An 18,753-nucleotide genomic window follows, 5' to 3' on the forward strand; every position below is an offset into this window, starting at 1 on the left:
ACCTGCCCTGCCCCTGACAGCGGCCGGTGGCTGTAGGTGCCCACGCGGCGCCCAGCACGACCAGCCGGCCTGCCGGCGGCCTTCCAGAGCCCCGCGGCGGCACGGCGCGGGGCCCGCCCTGAGAGCGGCAGGCGCCGGCAGCCCACCGCGAGCTCCGGCTGGAGGCGGCACCTGACATGGCGGTGGGAGCTGCGGAACCCCACAGCCTGACAGGGCCGAGGCCGCCGCCGCTCCCCCGGCTGCGACAGCCGTGACAGCCGGCGCTGCGGGCAGCCGGGGCGGGCGGGGGGGGGGCCCAGCGGCGCCGCTCCTCTCCTCCTCTCTCCCGCCGCCCGTGCTCCCTGCGAGCGCCTCAGGCGGCCCCGCCCCTAACGGCCAACGACCGCCGCGCGCCTGGGCGGGGCAGAGCCCTAGCAAGCCCCGCCCCTCTCCCGCCGGCGCGGTCGCGGATAGGCCATCGGCGGGCTTGCGCGTGACGCGAGGCCGGGGCGGAGGAGGCGCCCGCCAGATTCAAGCTGCGGGCGGCGAGGGGCGGCTGGCGGCGCGGCCGTTGCCCGGCGCCGGGATGGAGGCGATGACCTTCCCCCGCTACAGCCCCGAAGACATCATCAACTACCTCCGCAGCCACGTCCTGACGGGCGCCGAGGCCCGGAACCTGGTCAAGGGCGACGTGTTCGGCAACCCCAAGGTGCGTGAGGGGGCTCGGGGCAGGCCGCGGCCTGCGCTGGCGGGGCGGGCGTGGCGGGGGAGCCGTGCTCGGAGCCCCGCCGCGCTCAGGCAGCTTCCTGCCCGTCGTGGAGGAAGGCATTTGCCTGCCCTAGCGCCAGCGGTTTTCTGGCACGTCGGTGGGTTTCTCGGGTGATCGCTTCCCCGGCTTGCACCGTCTTTGGCGTACAGCAACGCCTTCTAAGTGAGGCGATTAGTCTTTGCGATGTGGCAGATTAGTCTCGTAGGAGTTAGAGGGCTAAACCTACAGCTTCTCCTCTCCTCAGATTGTGAGAAGCTTGCTTAAGCTTCACCAAGAAGGGGGTGGGTTCATAAACGGACAAATATGAAATTAGACGTTCTGTCTTTCTCAGTTCTGTGTGAAGTAGGTTAAAATAGCTGCTGTGTTTGGTATAGTGTCATAGTTTCATTAGCTTAGTTGATCAACTAATGCTTTTAAACCCATCATGTAAAAAGCATCCCCTCCCTCCTCCACCCCCTTTTTTCTTCTCTTGGTCTGACCATTGATGTTAACGTAGTCTTGCAGTGACCTCAACAAAAGAGAAGTGGCTTCAAAATTGAATTGGTGCCTCAGTGTGATTTCTTTTGCTGCTATGTAAGTAAGTGCTTGTGCCTGCTGATGGAGGAGGCTGGCCGTGCTCGTTTAGGGAACGTGTTTTCCCTTCCATTTTAATAACGTGATGAAGGGCGCCCTTTGCTATGGGATTATAGTTTCTGTGACCTTTTTTTAGATTTTTCTTTTTTTGGTGTCACTTGGTTTGAAAACTGCTCAGTGAGCAGCAGTGTAATGAAAAACAATGCATACCTATGGCAGTTAGAACTGTAGCTGTCTGAGCTGATTGCTGTCTCTTATAATTGTATCATGAGATAGTTTGCAGTTCAAGCATTACTATTGGAAAGTAAAACTTGTTAGTCTTGGTGGCTCAGTGAAATAAGTCTTTGTGTCCTAAAGGCAGAACTACTTCTATGGCCTAGTCTGGGAGCCCTGAATAATCAATCATATGGAATACTAACTCGTGTCCTTTCTTCTTGCAGCCTGAAGTTTTACACATGATTTATATGAGAATCCTGCAGAAGGTATATGGAATCCGCCTGGAGCATTTCTACATGGTACGTCATTAGTGGCAGGTATAATGAGATGTGGAAGGAAAAAAATATTGCACTTAAATGTTGAAGTATCTCCCTCTTGTCTTATTACTAGCAAATGGCAAGTAGCTTACTGTTTTGTATGTTGTAATTGCATGAATTCTGCCTTTATTGCAGGAAACTTGTGTGTGAGATGCTGTATACCCATGGCCATTTGTGTTTGTGTTCAGGGAGGCAACTAGTCTGTTCACTTAGGCAGGAATGAGAGCGCAGTACTGCAGTGCGGTCATCAGCACGGGTCATTTACCAGAGGTAAATGAACTGGGAGTATCATCGGTGGGCTGTTGCCGAGGCCTTGCTGATTATGTTTGAGAAGTTGCTTTGATCATTGCTTCTGGTCTGGAAGTTGACTTCAGCTGAAGATACTTGCAGAAATAGTGGTTTTGTGGGTGTGCTGCCTCTCTGGGTTTCTCTCTCTCTTTTTTTTTTTTTTTACGGAGAGGAGACTCCCTTCTCCAGTACAAGAAATAGTGGGCATGAAGAGGAGCTCACTTGCCACTGCAGGCTGTAAGGAAAGGCTCTGTGGAGAGTCCTCTCCTTCTGCAGTTAAGGTGTGAATTCTTTTCTTTGAGATGCTGCAGGTGCCAGAAATGCCTGTAAGGTCCAGGGGGGATTGGACAAGCTTATAAAGGGATACCGGCTCTGCCCTTGAAAATACATACTGTCTTCTTGGGCATTTGCCTTTAGCCATGGCTGGAGGAGGGTCTCTGCTTAGATGTTAAACTGGTCTAGCAGGAAAGTGAATGTTGCTTTTAATGCTTGATCATCTCCACTTCTCCATTAACTGAGAGGAAAGTAAGGAGAAGTGCAGCTGGAGATTAACTGATACCTTGTTGATTAACATTTAATTTATCTTCTGTCTTTGTTAGACAAGAACTGATTCCTGAAAGTGAGAATAAATAGTATTGTCTCATGCCATTTTTGGATAAACTGAAAGGGAAGATCATATGTGCCCAAGATAATACAGTATACCAGCTAATGTCATTGCCTGTGAAGAACTGAGTTACGAGGTTTAAAATATCAGAAAAGGTGACAGTGCACCACTGCCTTTTAACTTCTTCATAAAACAGTTGAGTGTGTGAATTTCAGGGTGTTTAAAGAAAGAGCTGCTTGTTGTTAGGTGTGTAATGCAGAGACTGTCCTTCTGCACCAGTTTTGAATAAATTAAAACAGAGGGCTTAGACTGAATTCCAGAGTTTGTAATGTTGCTGCTTTAGTTATTGTCTTTTTATATTTTGACCAGCCAAAATTGACACTTAAAATAGTCTGCTGATTAACTTGATGGCATTCTTTAGCCTCTGACATGTGTTCCCTGTGGATGGGGAGACCATCCTCAGTGTGTTTAACCTTCTTGAATTATCTTATGTTGTGGAAACAAACCTGTGTATTTTTGTTTAAGTATTCTTTACTTATGCATGGACTCTTTTTAATCTTTAGATGCCAGTCAACGTTGACATAATGTATCCGCAGATATTTGAAGGCTTTCTACCTGTTTGTAATTTGTACATTCACATGTAAGTAGAAGATGCTGCATCTGTTCAGTTGCTATTTCTTGTAAAGCTCTAATTTACTAGAAGTAGTGAGGCTTTATGCCTTTTTGCTGATGATGGTTCCACTGCTTTTTGGCTCTGAGCAAACAGAAATTTGCAGATGAACAGGGACAGAAATGTTTAATAGAGTAAAATTCTCAGCAGGCTACTATCCTGTCAAAATGAATGTGTTAACTAAATAATCCAGCCTGACCAAGGTGGAGTGCAAGTCTGTACTTTGAATGGCTAGAGGGTCATCATTAAACCTAGAAGAGGGATCTTAAGTACCTGTTGTGTCTGTAAATTTGCTATCTGAATTCTATGTAGATATCTCTGTTGGAATGAGGTGAGTGTTAGACTTTAAGCTTTGTTTCAGTTGCAAGGGAAGAATGGACTAACAGTTAAGTGTAGGAGTTCCCTAATTAAGCCAAAAAGTTGTTCCACAGGCAAGTACTTTGTCTATAGAAATCTTTGAGATGCTGTAAGAATACAGATTTTTTTTATGCTGATCTGTGTGTGGAGTCCTACTGTGTTGTTCTCCTGAGATTTACTGTTGTTATGTGCTTGCTGTACCTATGCTCTGGGATGAGAGGACAAGATCTGTCTTTTAGTAAATGTATATAGCACAAAAGCTGAGTAATGGTCACTGCAGATAAGGTTGTATTTTGTTTTCCTTTCAGGGAACGCTTACTTCCAGTGTGTCGGATTAATGATTTTCAAATTGCTGATGTTTTAAATCCAAGTAAGGAAGTGCATTGTAATCCTTGTGTTTCCTGGGGTGGTGGGTGTCACTTAATATCCAGGTGCTTTTTCTCATTTGGCATACCCATTTGGGCATCCTGTATGGAGAACTGTCCCTGGCCTCCAGCTATTCTTCTGACCCTTGCTGTGGCCCTTAGACAAGCTGGTTCTAATGAGCAGCTCTCCTCCTTATTCCTTATGTAGGCTAATCCGGTTAAATAACTAAGAGGAGTTTTGAATGCTATGAGTCTGTTGAACCACTGGCCTGGAGAGTGGACTGTGACATACTTGAAATAGTGTAAGAATAGACGATAACGAAAAGTACCCTGGCAACTCTGGGATGCTATAGGATTTCTTGTTCTGATGCCTATGTAGGAAGCAATTGAATTTTTGCTTCACTCTTTTCAATACCCAGCTGTGGTCATTCTGGTACAACACAAACAACTTAGAAAAGGCTATTCTGAAGAACTCTTTCATTTCTGGCTTTGTCTTGTTTAAGACATTCAAGGCCTTTGTAATCACCATTCACAAAGTTTGCTTGGAATAGAGCCAAAAAGTTCCTGCAAACTGTTGTCTTCAGTTAACCCAATAGTTACAGTGAGGTTTGGTCTTCAGAGCTGTAATTTCTCCCTGACTTCTGTTTTAATGGGAGGCTGTATTTTGATAGTCTTTCTCCTAGGTGTCATTTTCATTTGTTAAAACATCTTAGCAGTTCTATGCAGTTTAAGTTCATAGCTTGGTGCTAGTTTTTGTGTAGTCTGTGAAATCTTCGCAAGGTGAGCAGGGGAAGAACTGATTTGGATTCTGTTGTTTTGTAATTTGTCTCTTCTCTGAATTATGTTTTGCCCAACTTTTTCTAAGCAATAGCAAATGCAATGCAATAGTGATGGCTTGCAATTCCTATTTCAGAAACAAAGAGGACAGCTCGCTTCTTGAGTGGCATTCTCAACTTTGTAAATTTCAGAGAATTCCGACGTGAGGTCTACTTGGAGCTACAACTGAACTATGTAAGATTGGGTGCCATGTTATTCCAGATAACTACTTAAGTATAATTAATGTTAACCTAGAACTGGGATCATAAAGATTGTGGGTTTTTAACTGCATGTTTAAATATCACATTGGAATCTTAAATGTAGCCAAGTAATACAAGAAGGTACCAGTTTAATATTATGTAAAACTTGTACAACTATGTTACATGTTATAAGCATACATAGCTACTGTAAATGGTTTAGAAGAACTTTTGCTAAGCCCTTAAGGAAATGTGTCAGTTCATAAGAGTGGATGAGCTTGTCAATATCGTAGAGGCTTCTGTATGACCATGACCAAGTTATTACTTAGGCTATTATCTGAAGTTTTTTCTAGTAAATTATTTGATAGTTTAGCCTGGTAAGTGAAGGTTTGGCACCTCGCATCCTTTTGAGGAAAGATAGATGTAACAGTCAGTGGGCTGAAGCTGGAATTGCAGGTGGCTTCTCTTCTGAATATCTCAGTAGTTCAGAGATAGTGCATTTCATGTGAAATCATGATGACCAGGGCTCTAACAGAAGCCCTGAGAGAAACCATATTCCTCTAAAATAAAAAATATTTCTGAATATTTAATTTGCAGAAATTGGCTATGGAGAAACACCAACAACTGGAGACCGCAAATCGGGAGGCAGCAATGAAGCTGGAGAAACTGAAGTGAGTATGAGGACTAAGCACTGTGAGATGCACTGCTTGATTTTCCTGTTCTGTGCACATGATCTGGACAGGCTGGATCGATGGGCCGAGGCCAACTGTATAAGATTCAACAAGGCTAAGTGCTGTGTCCTGCACTTGCCTTGCAAGGCGTTGTTGTCACCCTACAGGCTTGGGGAAGAGTGGCTAGAAAGCTGCTCGACAGAAAAGGACCTGGGGGTGGTGGTCAACAGGCAGCTGAATCTGAGCTGGCAGTGTGCCCAGGTGGCCAAGAAGGCCAATAGCATCCTGGCCTGTATCAGAAATAGTGTGGCCAGCAGGAGTAGGGAAGTGATTGTCCTCCTGTGCTCAGCACTGGTGAGGCCGCACCTCAAATACTGTGTTCAGTTTTGGGCCCTTCACTACAAGAAAGATATTGAGGTGCTGGTGCATGTCCAGAGAAGAGCAATGAAGCTGGTGAAGGGTCTAGAGCATGTATCTTCTGAGGAGCCGCTGAGGGAACTGGGGTTGTTTAGCCTGGAGAAAAGGACGCTGAGGGGAGACCTTATCGCTCTCTACAATTACCTGAAAGGAGGTTGTAGCGAGGTGGGTGTTGGTCTTTTCTCCCAGGTAACAAGTGATAGGACAAGAGCAAATGGCCTCAAGTTGCACCAGGGGAGGTTTAGATTGGATATTAGGAAAAATTTCTTCACCAAAAAGGTTGTCAAGGATTGGAACAGGCTGCCCAGGGAAGTGGTAGAGTCACCATCCCTGAAGGTATTTAAGACGTGTAGATGTAATGCTTAGAGACATGGTTTAGTGGTGGACTTGGCACTGTTAGGTTAATGTTTGGACTTGATCTTAAGGGTCTTTTCCAACCTAAATGATTCTATATGGGGTGTCTAAACAAGAACTGAGTAGTTGAGCTATGTGACTTGACAGAATTGTTTGATAACTCCCGTAGGAACTTTTAATTTGAGCAGACTTGACTTCTTTGGCCCTTGTCTGACTTTGTTGCTCGTTAGCCTCCCTGGGAAATAAGCCAGAAAATATAGAAATGTTGCTGTTGGGTTATGCTCAGAGTTGCAGAAGTAGCTTTACTGGCATTAGGCTAGAAGAGTTGCTGGCAGAAAATAAAAATGTGACTTTGGGAGTCTATGGTTGCTTTGAGAGGATACTGAATTTTGCATGTTAGGGACTACAGTGAAACTTTTTGCTGTTGTTGTAGTTAGTTTTTAGTGATATGTCTCTATCTCTTCAATAGCTGTAGGAAGCCCATCTTTAAGTTAACAGATGGGTAAAGTTGTCTTCCTTAGTTATTTGACATGTTTGCCCCATTCTGTTTTAGGCCATTTTGTCCTACTGCCTGTATCTTTGCACCATTAAGTTTTGGTTTTGCTTGTGGGTAATAGGATGAAGAGATGGCTATTTACAAGATACCTTTCAAAACAAAGTTGTTTTTTTCTCTGATAGCTGCTCCTGCTAGACAGGAGGTCCTCTGGCTAGCTATAGGTCTACCCTAATACAGGCTGTTTCTATGGCAGGTAATATTATGCAAATTTCGTAAATGAAAATCGCCCCAAGAATTGGTAGAAGTGTTGTTATTTTGTGCTTTGCTTAACATGATTTTTAAACTTAGTCCTCTGTTATGCTTGTACCACTTCTTCCCAAAATAGCTCTTTAGATTATGCTTCAACTACATAATCTTACAAGCAAAGGAAAATAAGATGTATTAATTTGAGACTGTCTTGCCCTGATTACTAAAGTTACTGGTTGTAAACTCTTTGCAGAGTGATTGTTTATCTACTGTACTCTGACCTGACTATAATGATGCTAAAATTGTCCAATATCTTTATTTTTTGCTTAGCACCGTTCCAGTTGAACATCAAGCAGAGGTCAAGCAACTGACAGATAACATTCGAGAACTGGAGCAACTACTAAGGCAAGACTATCGTCGGAAACAAGTACGATCTTGTTATATATTTCTCTGAAATGTTGCTATGGCTTTTGATCATGGGTGTTTCTTATTCTTGTTGATTTTGTTTCCCTCTTCCTACTTCTACATAGGATAAAGGGGACTTTTCTGATTTAAAACAAAGGTTGTTGCAATGCAATGTCTTGTCTAACCCCTAGCACCAACCCTTCATTTCACTGTAAGGAATGTGGAACATACTTGAAATCAGACTTGGAGAATACAGATATGTATGCAGCTCTTTCTTTTCAAAATGCATTACTGCAATGACTTGGGAGATACCTGTGTTATTGTTCAGAAGTGTGATGTGTATGTTTCCCTGTTGAAGTTCTGCTTTGTTTTTCACCTGAATTTGAAGAATTGAAACTGGAGGTCAGCCATGGCAGGAAATGGGGCCTAAGAAGGCTCACCCAAGGGAATGCCTGGCAAAAAGACTAGGGTTGATTGCAGGGGTAACTTTCCAGCAATGGCAACTTGCCTCTAAGGTTTCATAGGTAACCTTTTCAGCTGTTTTGGAAAAAAACTAAAAAAAAAAAAAAAAAATATCTGTGGTTAGCCTTTTTCTTGTTACGTTAAGTCATGTCTCTACTATTACTATTATTAACCACGTGCTTGACTTCTGTATTATTGGGGACCTTGTATTGACTTAGTTTTTTCTCAAGAACAGTGCCTCTGGTGAAGAAGGTTGTGTGTGTATAATGCTGCCAGGGTCAGTAAGAATAGACGTAGTCCGTCTCTTATCCCTGTTCCTAGTTACCCACTGCTGGCTGCATCCCTAGTCCTCCCAGTGGTTTTTGTGACCATGTTCTCCTTCCCTGTCTTTTAAGTCTTACAGACTGCAATTTTGTCTGCTGTTATGGCACTCCAAAGAAGCCATAAATGGGATTTCTCTTGTAGACAGATCTATGATAGAAGGGTAAAGGAGGTAGCACCTGCAGAGACGCTTATTTAAAGTTTGTTGCTTTTTTAGACAGCTTTGCAAGAAGTGATTTCGCAAAAGAAGTCAGATATTGCAGAGAGTACCCGAAAACTGGTAAGTACACCTCTGTAGGTGTAGGTTGTAGCTTGCATCACGGATCAGCTAATAGATCATCTCTCTTTCTAGGATCAAATTATTCTTGGAGCTAGGTAACATTCAGGTGGTGATTATTAGGTTTTTAAAAAAACTGTTTTGGCTTCCTTTTTTCCCCCATGGAAGCTTTACTGCAGTAGCTTGTTTTGTTGTTAACTTTAAATACACATCTCTGCAATGTAGAGCTCTGTGTTCAGGAAGCTGATTTGCTAAAGGGCAAGACATCTGGACTTCTGAGAAGCTATGGGCTTACCTTAAGTGCATAGAATGGCTAATGAGGCAGTCACTGACCTGGTGGGGACAAAACAGGAGGTTTTTGAGAGGCTGCACACAAAGCTTCTTGCTCTTCTACCAGGTTGATACAGCTGGCTCTGAAACCCTGCAGTGACTGCCTGGGTTGCCCTAGGTGAGGGGTTCTGAAGGAGAGAGCTGCTAGTAATATGTATTAGCTGGCGGACTATTTATGGAGTACTAGCTAAATGCTGCTGTGACTTAGTATTGCACCCCTGTAAGCATGTTCAGGGAGCAAAATGGACTGTTAACTGCTTTGATTGGGGATGTTAATGCTGTTTAGAGGAATTTTAAAACAAACTTCCTAATGAGGAAAGATTTACAACAGAGAAAAGAACCTGTCTAGTCATAAGATCCTGGCAAACAATTCCTCACAATTCCTCTTTGTTCATCTAGTTGCTATTATTGAAAGTGTGTTTGTCTTGTTAACTAGAATGAGCTTAAAGTGACAATGGCTACTTTGAAAGAAGAACAAGAGCAGCTGAAATCAAAAATTGTGGAGAGTCCAGAAGAACTGAAAAATTACAAAGAACTGATGAAAGAGACTGTTAAGAAACTCAAGAAATCCAAGGTGAGGTTTTCCTCTGTCCACACAAGGAGGTATTCTATTAGGAAAAGCACGTTTTAATGAATTGTCATTGCCTAGAACTGCTTCTTGAATGTCTTCTAGTCAAAAATCAACAGAAGAGTGGTTAGTCTGAAATGAAATCACAGCTTCAGAGAAAACTGGAGGCTGGTTGTGGGGGTGTGTTTTTTGTCTGTATTGGTGGCTTTTTTGGGAGGGGGGTGTGTGTGGTTTGTATTGTTTGTGGGTGGTGGGTTTTTTGAAAAGCAGGATTGCAGTCACTGCTGCTCTGTCCTCGATGAGTAACTGTTTATTTGTGAAATGAGGTGTAGAACTCTTGAATCTATACTATACCTGTCTAGCTGTTTGCTCTCAAGAGATGACAATATTTTGGCAGCTCACAAGTGTCCTTGGATTTAGAACACATGCTTCATAGTGCCTCTTATCATTCACTGTTTCTGGAATTGATGGCTGTCTCCACTGGTATGCTGAACACTGAGTTCCCTTCCTAGCTTTGTGGGGTTTTTTTATAGTAATGTCCAATCTTTAAATGTTTGTAGTTCATGATCGCTCATACATCAGTAAAGGTTGCATAACTTTGTCTCCCTAGGTATTTTTGTTCCAAAGATGTAAACTTTATTGCTGTAATCCCAGACATCTGTTTTTATGATGCTTTATGTAACTCCTGTTTTACCAGTACACAATTTCTTTATTGTATAGCTGGTTTCTGTCCTGAAAGCTTTTATAACAAGCTAGTCAGTTCAGTGTGTAATACTTGCATGTCACTTTTCCTGTGCTTTCCAAAGAAATACCTTTTTTACAAACGGAAGATCTCATTTCAGTAACTACTAAATATTAATTCCAGTGTGTGTTAAGCAATGAGGGAATGGGTACAAAAGTCAATATGCATTAATACTATGTGAAATAACTGCTGAACTCCAAAGCTGTTTTATTAAATAGTCTTTTCCTTTTTAAAGCAAGAAGTTATTGAGAAATATGAAGGTTATAGAGACCTAGTTGAGGTTCTGCCATCATGCCAATTGGAGGTGCAGTTATATCAAAAGAAGATGGAAAGACAGGGAGCAAATGTGGAGAGACTGGCCAGTGTATTATCAGAGGTTTGTATTATCCAAATTATATCCTGTTAGGGAGAACTTAATGTCTAAGCAAGATAGGTAATCATCAGTAAATGTCTGTATTTTGAAAGTTCCCATCTCTCCTCTGTTCCAGAAAGAAAGAATTTGGATAACTTCAACATCTCATTCTTAAACATCAGTAAAACATAGCTGCTGCTTTGCTGCATGCCACTAGCTAATGTACTATTGACCACTTTTAATAGTCAAAGCCTTTGTTGCCATAGAAATCTGACCTAAAACAGTTTGAACTGTCTTGGGGTTGTTGGTAGAAAATGATGGAAGAAAAGTGAGATCCAGTTTCTTTTGCCTAGAGAGCAGAAACTAAGAGCAGAAAACTACTACTTCAAGAAGAGTCATGTCTTAAGTGCCTTAACGCTATTAATATTACTAAGCCAGCCTGTCCCTGATGAAATGTTTGTCACAATACAGTACCTTGCTATTTGCAACTCAGTTTTGGTAGAATGCAATTCTTACGAGCATTTGAAAAATGCTATGCGGTCTTTTGGGGTATTTGTATAGCATATGTTCAAATTACCCTTTGCTAAGATCTGTAGCAGAACTCATAGTAACTCCTGAAAAATCATTCTGATGGGATCTTGTCCATTCGCATGTATTCAAAATCAGATAAAGACTAGGGAACTGGGATTTAACAGGAAGAATTAGTTAGCAACCAGATCTTCAAAAAGCAGGAAGCTAGTTCTAATCTTAATGAACTAATAGGGTATGTTGTTTCAATTATTTTTTTTCCCCATTTAACTTATTTTAATACTTCTTGTGTACTCTAGGTCAGAAATCTGGAGGACCAGCTTGAGAGTGCTCAGATAGAGCTGAAAAAGGGAAAGACAGATGAAATGTCCTTAAAGAGACTGGTCACTGCAAAGCATGAGAAGCTGTCTACAGCTGAAATAAGGATAAAAAAGAAACGTGAAGATGTTGAGCAATATAAGCACACTGTATTTGAGTATGGATGAGTTGACATTTCTGCCTGATGCTACTTTATGTCTTCGTTACGTGTTACCAAAGTTCACGTCTGGTGCAAACACGTAGCTTAGCAGTAAGAAGAAAATGAGCGATGTGGGATAGCTTTGTATGAAGACCAGTAATGCTGCAGGCAGGGACTTGGGGTCTCAAATCAATAATTGCAATGTGACTTGACAGCAATTCTTTTATTGGAGCACTAATTTAATTTATAATGCTTATTCTTGATTCTTTTATCTTCTTAAAGAGAATGTCACATTGGGATAATTTTCCAACTTATCAGACTTCAACAAAGCCCCATTTGCCTTTCATGAATTTTTCATAATTTCCCTTGCCACTTTTGCTCATTATCAAAGATGTTCAAGACCCATGGGGAAATAGGGCTCGTATCTCAGAGGAGTATTATCCTGACATGATGCTTCTAAAACAAAAGGAAAAGTGTCATTTGATCAAAGCCTCTTAGCCCATCTTCCTTCCTTACGTATGCTGAAGGCAAGTTTCAAGGCAGTGTTTACAGCACAGCAGTCGCTTCTGCAGCAGCAGAATGCAATGTTGTAAGGTCGTGGCTTCACTGTGAGATCAGAAGTGCTGAACTGTTATATAGAAAGCTTATATAACGTTTTTTTGGTACATGGATAGGAAAGGAAATACGGAAAATTATTGGCTAGGTGGATTAACTATGATGGAAGAGAGCTTTTTCTACATAGCTGAGAGAGTCAACTAAGGTTTAGTCATGCTGAAAGGCTTGTGTGGTGTGTAGAATGGCAGCAAGATTCCCAGGCTTCCTTTGCTCCTTATTTAGTGTGTTGTACCAGCTAAAGGAGATTTAATTAAGTTATTTTTACTTCCAAATAAAGAATGAAAATAATATAATCTAATGCTCCTTGTGTTAAAAGTTGCTGCTGATTTATCTGTTTTTAATGTGTTAAGATATTTCCCTTGAGTGATAAAATTAGATGCTTTGATAAGTAAGAGGAGAAGGGAGGTAACCTTGGTTTGAAAACAAGATTTTTTGCTAGTGAATGTGTCCTGACTCTTCCCTTGAGGTAGGAAGATGTAAGTAGGCTCTTGCTAAGTATGCGTAATTTCAGCCATTCTTTAGAGAAAGCAGCTGCTACAGTTCCAACTGTAATTATTGTACAAATGCTTAGTATAAACTGGTAGGTGTTTTTTGCACTTGGAATCGGAGTAGATCTCCTGTTCCCACACTAACCCTTTGCTGACTAATGGCAGCTCACAGCTGGACCTGTCTGAATTTACCCGCAAGCTGTGGAAATACTATTTGGTCTTTGTTTGGGATGCAGTGAAATGATGGACTGGAAGTTGCAGATAACATATGTAGATGTACGGGATTAGAGCTCTAACTTGGTGGGAGGGGATCTGAGGCTAAGGGAACTGTGTGACTTTCAATTATGCTGAAACATCAAGTGCAGCTATATTGCTTTTAACCTGGTCCAGTGGCTGGCCTTTAGGCGGGGCTCTCCACTGACACCTGTACTGCATTACAGAAAGGCATGAAGATGCAGTGTCCAGCTGTCTGTTGGGTTGGTTCCACTGGAGTCATTTGAGTTGCCTTGATTGGCAGCAACTGAGGATCTTCAACATACTCCTCTAACTCCATTTTGAATTTCACTTCTTGTACCTAAGTTCTAGTTTAAGGACTGGACAAATTTCCAAGCAAGTAAATTCTATACAGCATTGCTTCGAGAAGCTGTTAGTTTCATGCTCATAAAATGCAAGCTTTGCTTGTGATGGGGTTAAGTTTAATCTGGAATTAGTCAAATGGCTCAGTACTAACTTTTTTCTCCCACCTTTAGATATTGTAACAAAGTTCAGGAGAAGAGGGGTGCTGTATATGATAAAGTGACGGCCATTCACAAAGAAATCCAACAGACGAGGTTCAAAATTCAGCAGCTGAATGAGAATGCTGAAAAAGAAGAAATGAAAGCCAAGGTGAGGTTTCTTCCTAAAGGAATCATGTTTGGTATTATCAAAACTGACTTTTTTTAACTTGGGCTGTGTAGATAAAGGAACACTAATTGGCCCTAAAAATGAGTAGGCTGTGTAGGTGGTGGCTTGGGTGGATAGTGGAGGGGAGAGCTTGTGGTTCCACCAGGATAGTAGGGCTTGTGCTCATCTCTGCCGGCTGTAGCTGGCCCACAGGAGAAGTGGGCTTTGCAGACCTGAGAGAAAAGACCCTAGAATGGTGTGATTGCCCAGCATTTTGGGAGGTGAAATTAAACTTGTCTTTCCACCTGTGCTTGTAGCAGATACTATGCCAGTTCATGATGTCCATTTTTGTATCATGGTACTTCCAGCTCTAAGCAGTCAGATTTTTTCTATTTTGTTTGGCCCCTGGGAACTGACCCATGAGACTTTACATTGGTGTTGTAGTGATGGGCAGTACTGTAATCCTCTCAACAGTCTCCCTCAAATACAGGACCACTTGCCATGTCAAAACCCCTTTCTTCCTAGGGTTTCAGGAAGATGACTGTCTAGCTTAGCTTTGGAAAGAGGCAGAAATCCTGATGGGTTGGGAGTAGGGGACCACAGTCTGCCTGTAGCATCTCATCCTATCTGTTCATTATTGAAGTACTGTCCCTGCTGGGAGGACAATGGTAGCAGTCATAGTGGCAGAGACCTTGGTGATGCAGGTTAATAGAGAATGGGGCAGTAGCAGTGTGAATACTGGGCTAGTGCTCGTTGTTTGACCATTTTAGTATTGTGACCACTAGAGTTAAAACTGAATTGTAATATTGAGATTTTGCTTGTGGTTGCTCTTAATCTTCTGATCTGTAACTTTCCTGTGTTTTGTGAATGCTGCTTCTTAAGCCTGGGCCGAGGTACCTCTTGAAATCAGTTGAGACGACCAGACCACTCTCACTTAAATCCTTGTAAAGCATAAATGTTAATTTTGCTCATGTATTTTTTTCTCTTTCTAGGAAATATACCTAAATCTGAAGGCTGGGTTGGAGAAGCGTCATGACTCTCTCATTAAGACAGCAAAGAGTTATGCAGCCTTAAGAGAAGATAAAATAGCTGAACTGAAGAAGGGGCTGCTTAGAGTTCAGACTCCTGGAAGTAGTTCTTAGACCTGTCTTCACTTGTATTCCACTTCCATTATGTGTATCCTCATATCTGAACTCAAGAGCTTGTGCTTTGTATGGGATGGATAATTCCAGGCAAAAGCCAGCTTTCGCAAAAACCATGTCAAACGCGTTTAGTGCTCTCAGCAGATCCTGGTGTTGTGAGGTCATGACAATGCGGATAAGAAAACACCCATTTTAGCCTGTTTATATTGTTTCAGTCAGTATCTGATTTTAGTGGTAATAATGCAAGTCTTGCTAACACCAAATTGCTTGACATTTAGACAGAATCCTGCTTTTTGTAGAAACTGCTCTGCAAAGTTTGATCTGGGAAGACCTAGCGCTTTGGTCTGGCCTGAATGGACACTGTTCAAGATAAGTCAGTAATAGGTGATATTCCACTACCATTATTCAATTAAGATTAAATGCTGATGGAGCAGTAGCATCCATGTAAATGCCAACTTATTCTCATCACGAATACTGGTGACTGGAAACACTCAAGAGTATCATTTAGTTAATAGCACAGTACCTCTAGATGCTTGAACTCATTGTTTCTGCTCTGTGGGGTATTGAACCCTCATCTGTGTTTATTGGAAAGTCTATGTTTGGGTGTTTAGTCCTATAAAAATTACATAGATGAGTATTTTTATACCTTAACTTGTGGTGGCTCTCAGTTTGCTACAGTGTTTTTAATTATTTCCAGAAATAAAATGTTAATTTTTAAAATAGTTGATATAAGGATATTTAACCCTATTCCTCTTCTGTCTTTTTCCCTCCCTTCTCTCCCAACTGACTTGGCATAACATTCCAGTTTAAAAACTTTGGTTTGTACATGTGTAGGAATGTGTACTACTGAAAGTTTTTATAATGAAGCCTGTATAGATAATACCTTGTTTTGTTTAATTCTTCAGCTTCTCTTGCTAGGGCCTCTAGCTAGTAAGTCAGTTAGGAACAGCAGGCAGTCATTGCTTCTAAAGCGCTTACAGAGGCATCAGACCCTTCTAATGTTTTGCTTGAGGTTTTTTCCTACATTATAGCATGTGAGATATTTCAGTGAAAGTGTGTGTTAATCTGCAAATCTTAACCTACTACAAAGCTTCTTGTACAGTTTTCCCGTTTCCACCAAATATAGTCTGTGTGATAGGTGTGTGTATCACTACTTCATGTTTTTGAGTGTACTCTTCATCCCAAGATGATGTGCAGCAGCATCTGGTCTAGAGACTAGTGAAAATCTAACTGCTACTGACTTTGTCCAAGAGCTAAAGATGTTAAATACATGCAAAGCACAGAAAAATTCTTTATAGATTTCATGCACTAGGCCACACATGGAATAATCAGTGATGTTTTGGATATTGTGCTTTGAAAGCGAGTTTTTAATGAATCTCTCCTTTTGCGCTGTGTGTTAAAGCATTATGTTCTTCATGTGCAGGTGTGCTCCACTCCCTTTGCCATACCATGGGTTCTAGTGTGACACAGATACTATCTACAGGAAGATGCTGCTTCTCATTGGTGGTACTTGCTAATGAACTTGATGTCTGTTCAAAACTGTGTGATAATTTTTAGGTTTTTCCAGACTTGCAATACTATGAAATCCTTGAAAAACAGATGGCGAGGCTTGTGTAGAGTTTTTCAGCAGATGATTTTGATGGGATAAACTTACTGTCCTTCAGGAAACTGCATATAAAGATCAAGATTCTTAGGCTATAGAGAGATCGTGCTTGTGTAGCTCAGTGATTAGGAATTTGCAAGACAAATAAAATGCTAGATTCTGTTCCTGCTCTTGCGTTTTGCAACACCAGCTGTTGGGTAAAATAAAAGGCTGCAATTCATGAAGAAACAAAACTTCTGATTTCCAGAGACAGGTTTATGTGTTTCCAATAGGCTCTTGTGCTTTCAGAGTGGTCTATTTGTTTGTACCTAAAATACCTATAAATAAAATATAACCAAAACTATATTTTATCTAGAGATAATTGATTCCTAGGTGTGAGTCTACTGCTGCTTTTCAAGAACTTCTCATCTTGAACCATATGGCAAGGCAGTGGGGGGAATTTTAGTGTGACCTGAATAGCAGTGAAGGGAGGATGGCTTTGCTAACGTGATACAGCTCAATTTCCCTCCAGAGGGCAGTGTTAGTCAAAATTTTTTGTTGTTGTTAGTACTTCTGTCTAAAAGCCTAGAGCCCTCTGCCAAGGCCGGAATCAAAGAAAACTGCACAACTCCTTTATTTTAGGACACTGATGTGAAATAAGTGAATTATAGATGTACATCTGTTGTGAAGCTGATAAAAGAGAATAGCCAGGCTGGACTTAATGGAATGAGACCTTCATAGCCTTCCCTGTGGTCTACCTGTGAGAGTAACTGAATGTCAGTAGCTGCTATACAGCTTGGCATAACACTGTTTAAATGTGTGTGAGATTATTTTTTTGCATGTGCTTCAGTATTTCATATACTACATAAAGCTTGAAGCAAATAGCATTGTGCTGCTTGGGCTGTAAGGCTTTCTGGTCTCGCTTGTTAGTAACTAAACATATTTGAAACAGTATTCTGCAAGCAATGGAGAAGCTGGTCCTTGAAAACAGTGTCCTTGAAACTAGCAGCCTTGTTAGAGTTCTGAAAAGGTTATGCTCAGCTCTGCATGCTTTTCCCTTAAACAGGCATGTGATCCTCCCAGTATTAGTGTATCACTCATATCGAATATATGTGAATCTCGGAGACCTTGATAGCTCTTCTTAGTTTCCCACCAACATTTGCTTCTGTGGTAAATGAGAGAACTTTTCTTAGGACTAGGGAAAAAGCATTCCAAGAAAGCTTTGAGGAGGGCTCTGATCTAATGTGTGTGTTTCAGTTTAGCATTGCCTTAGAGAACTCCAGTCTTATCTCTGTCCTGTTGCTTCAGCTTGCTAGCGCAACTGTTGGTTGGTGGTACTGTGGGGGGGTCTTGCTCCTTAATGCTGAGAGCTGTACCCTCATCTTGTTTCTAGCCTAGCTCTGTACACTGCCTGTAGTATCTGGGTCAAATTATATTTTTGAGGAGTTTTTAAAACAAAACCCAAAACCCACAAGCCTACACTGATAACAGTGCTGTTCGTGACTACATCTTAGACCCAGCACATGGATTATTTCAGGGTGAAATCTTGAGCAGTACAGAAATACAGACTGCATGCATGAGTATATTTGCAGCTACATATTAGGTTTAAGGAGTAATATGAAAAATATTCTTAGCTCACATTCCTGTAATCAAACATGTAATTTCTACTGAGGTGAGAGTCCTCGGTATGAATGTGTTAGTCTCATAATAGATCTATAGTGTCTCCCCTTTGAGTGCATATGGCATCAAGTAATTCTGGTTGCCCACCTGGGCAGGAATAGTTTGTTGTAGCTGGTTCAGCAAAATCCCTAACTCTCTCACTCTGTTGGTGCTGTTTATTTTATTTTACTGCTACTATAATTCTCTTCCCCACTTCTGCCTTCTAGCACAACTCTTATGTGAGGAAAGTTCGTCTTTGGCCATAAAAGCCTGTTGCTCCCTACAAACTTTTCTTCTTGAAAAAAAGAAAATGCTAATATTATAAGTGATGTGTATGTTGGGGAATGTGCTATCTTAAGTATTTTTCAATTCAGCAATACACAATTATTCTTATAGATGTGTCTGCTCGATTTTTAAGCTAAAAGCTTGGAGGGAAGCGGGAATCTTTCCAGTGGTGTTGTGAGTTGATCTTGGTTATTCACTCAGGCTGGGAAACTTCCATATCGGCCTTCATGCTTACCACTGGCTGTACTTTGACTTTTGACCTTAAACTTCATCTTGCGGTGGTGGTAGCATCTGTTTTTGGGTAGGTCAACAATGAGAGTATT

The 18,753-nt window shown here is 41.6% G+C and overlaps 1 protein-coding gene across 1 annotated transcript; it reads left to right on the forward strand.

Moving 5' to 3' along the window:
- Positions 1 to 560: 560 nt before the first annotated feature.
- Positions 561 to 16,785, forward strand: NUF2 (NUF2 component of NDC80 kinetochore complex). Its single transcript, XM_059821867.1, has 13 exons — positions 561 to 688; positions 1,762 to 1,836; positions 3,310 to 3,386; positions 4,082 to 4,143; positions 5,052 to 5,149; positions 5,749 to 5,822; positions 7,666 to 7,762; positions 8,741 to 8,803; positions 9,567 to 9,704; positions 10,676 to 10,816; positions 11,620 to 11,795; positions 13,630 to 13,765; positions 14,755 to 16,785. The coding sequence occupies exons 1-13, from the start codon at positions 566 to 568 to the stop codon at positions 14,902 to 14,904; spliced, it is 1,410 nt and encodes a 469-aa protein (XP_059677850.1). The 5' UTR covers positions 561 to 565; the 3' UTR covers positions 14,905 to 16,785.
- The last annotated feature ends 1,968 nt before the right edge of the window (positions 16,786 to 18,753 follow it).

Source organism: Gavia stellata, chromosome 10 (assembly GCF_030936135.1).
Source record: "Gavia stellata isolate bGavSte3 chromosome 10, bGavSte3.hap2, whole genome shotgun sequence".
Classification (NCBI taxonomy): Eukaryota; Metazoa; Chordata; class Aves; order Gaviiformes; family Gaviidae; genus Gavia; species Gavia stellata.

Excerpts from the sequence above, each read along its gene's own strand:
- NUF2 (XM_059821867.1), top strand. The coding sequence starts at position 566 with ATGGAGGCGATGACCTTCCCCCGCTACAGCCCCGAAGACATCATCAAC. Across the intron at positions 5,150-5,748 it reads TGGAGCTACAACTGAACTAT|AAATTGGCTATGGAGAAACA; the intron begins GTAAGATTGGGT and ends TTTAATTTGCAG. Across the intron at positions 10,817-11,619 it reads TGGCCAGTGTATTATCAGAG|GTCAGAAATCTGGAGGACCA; the intron begins GTTTGTATTATC and ends TGTGTACTCTAG.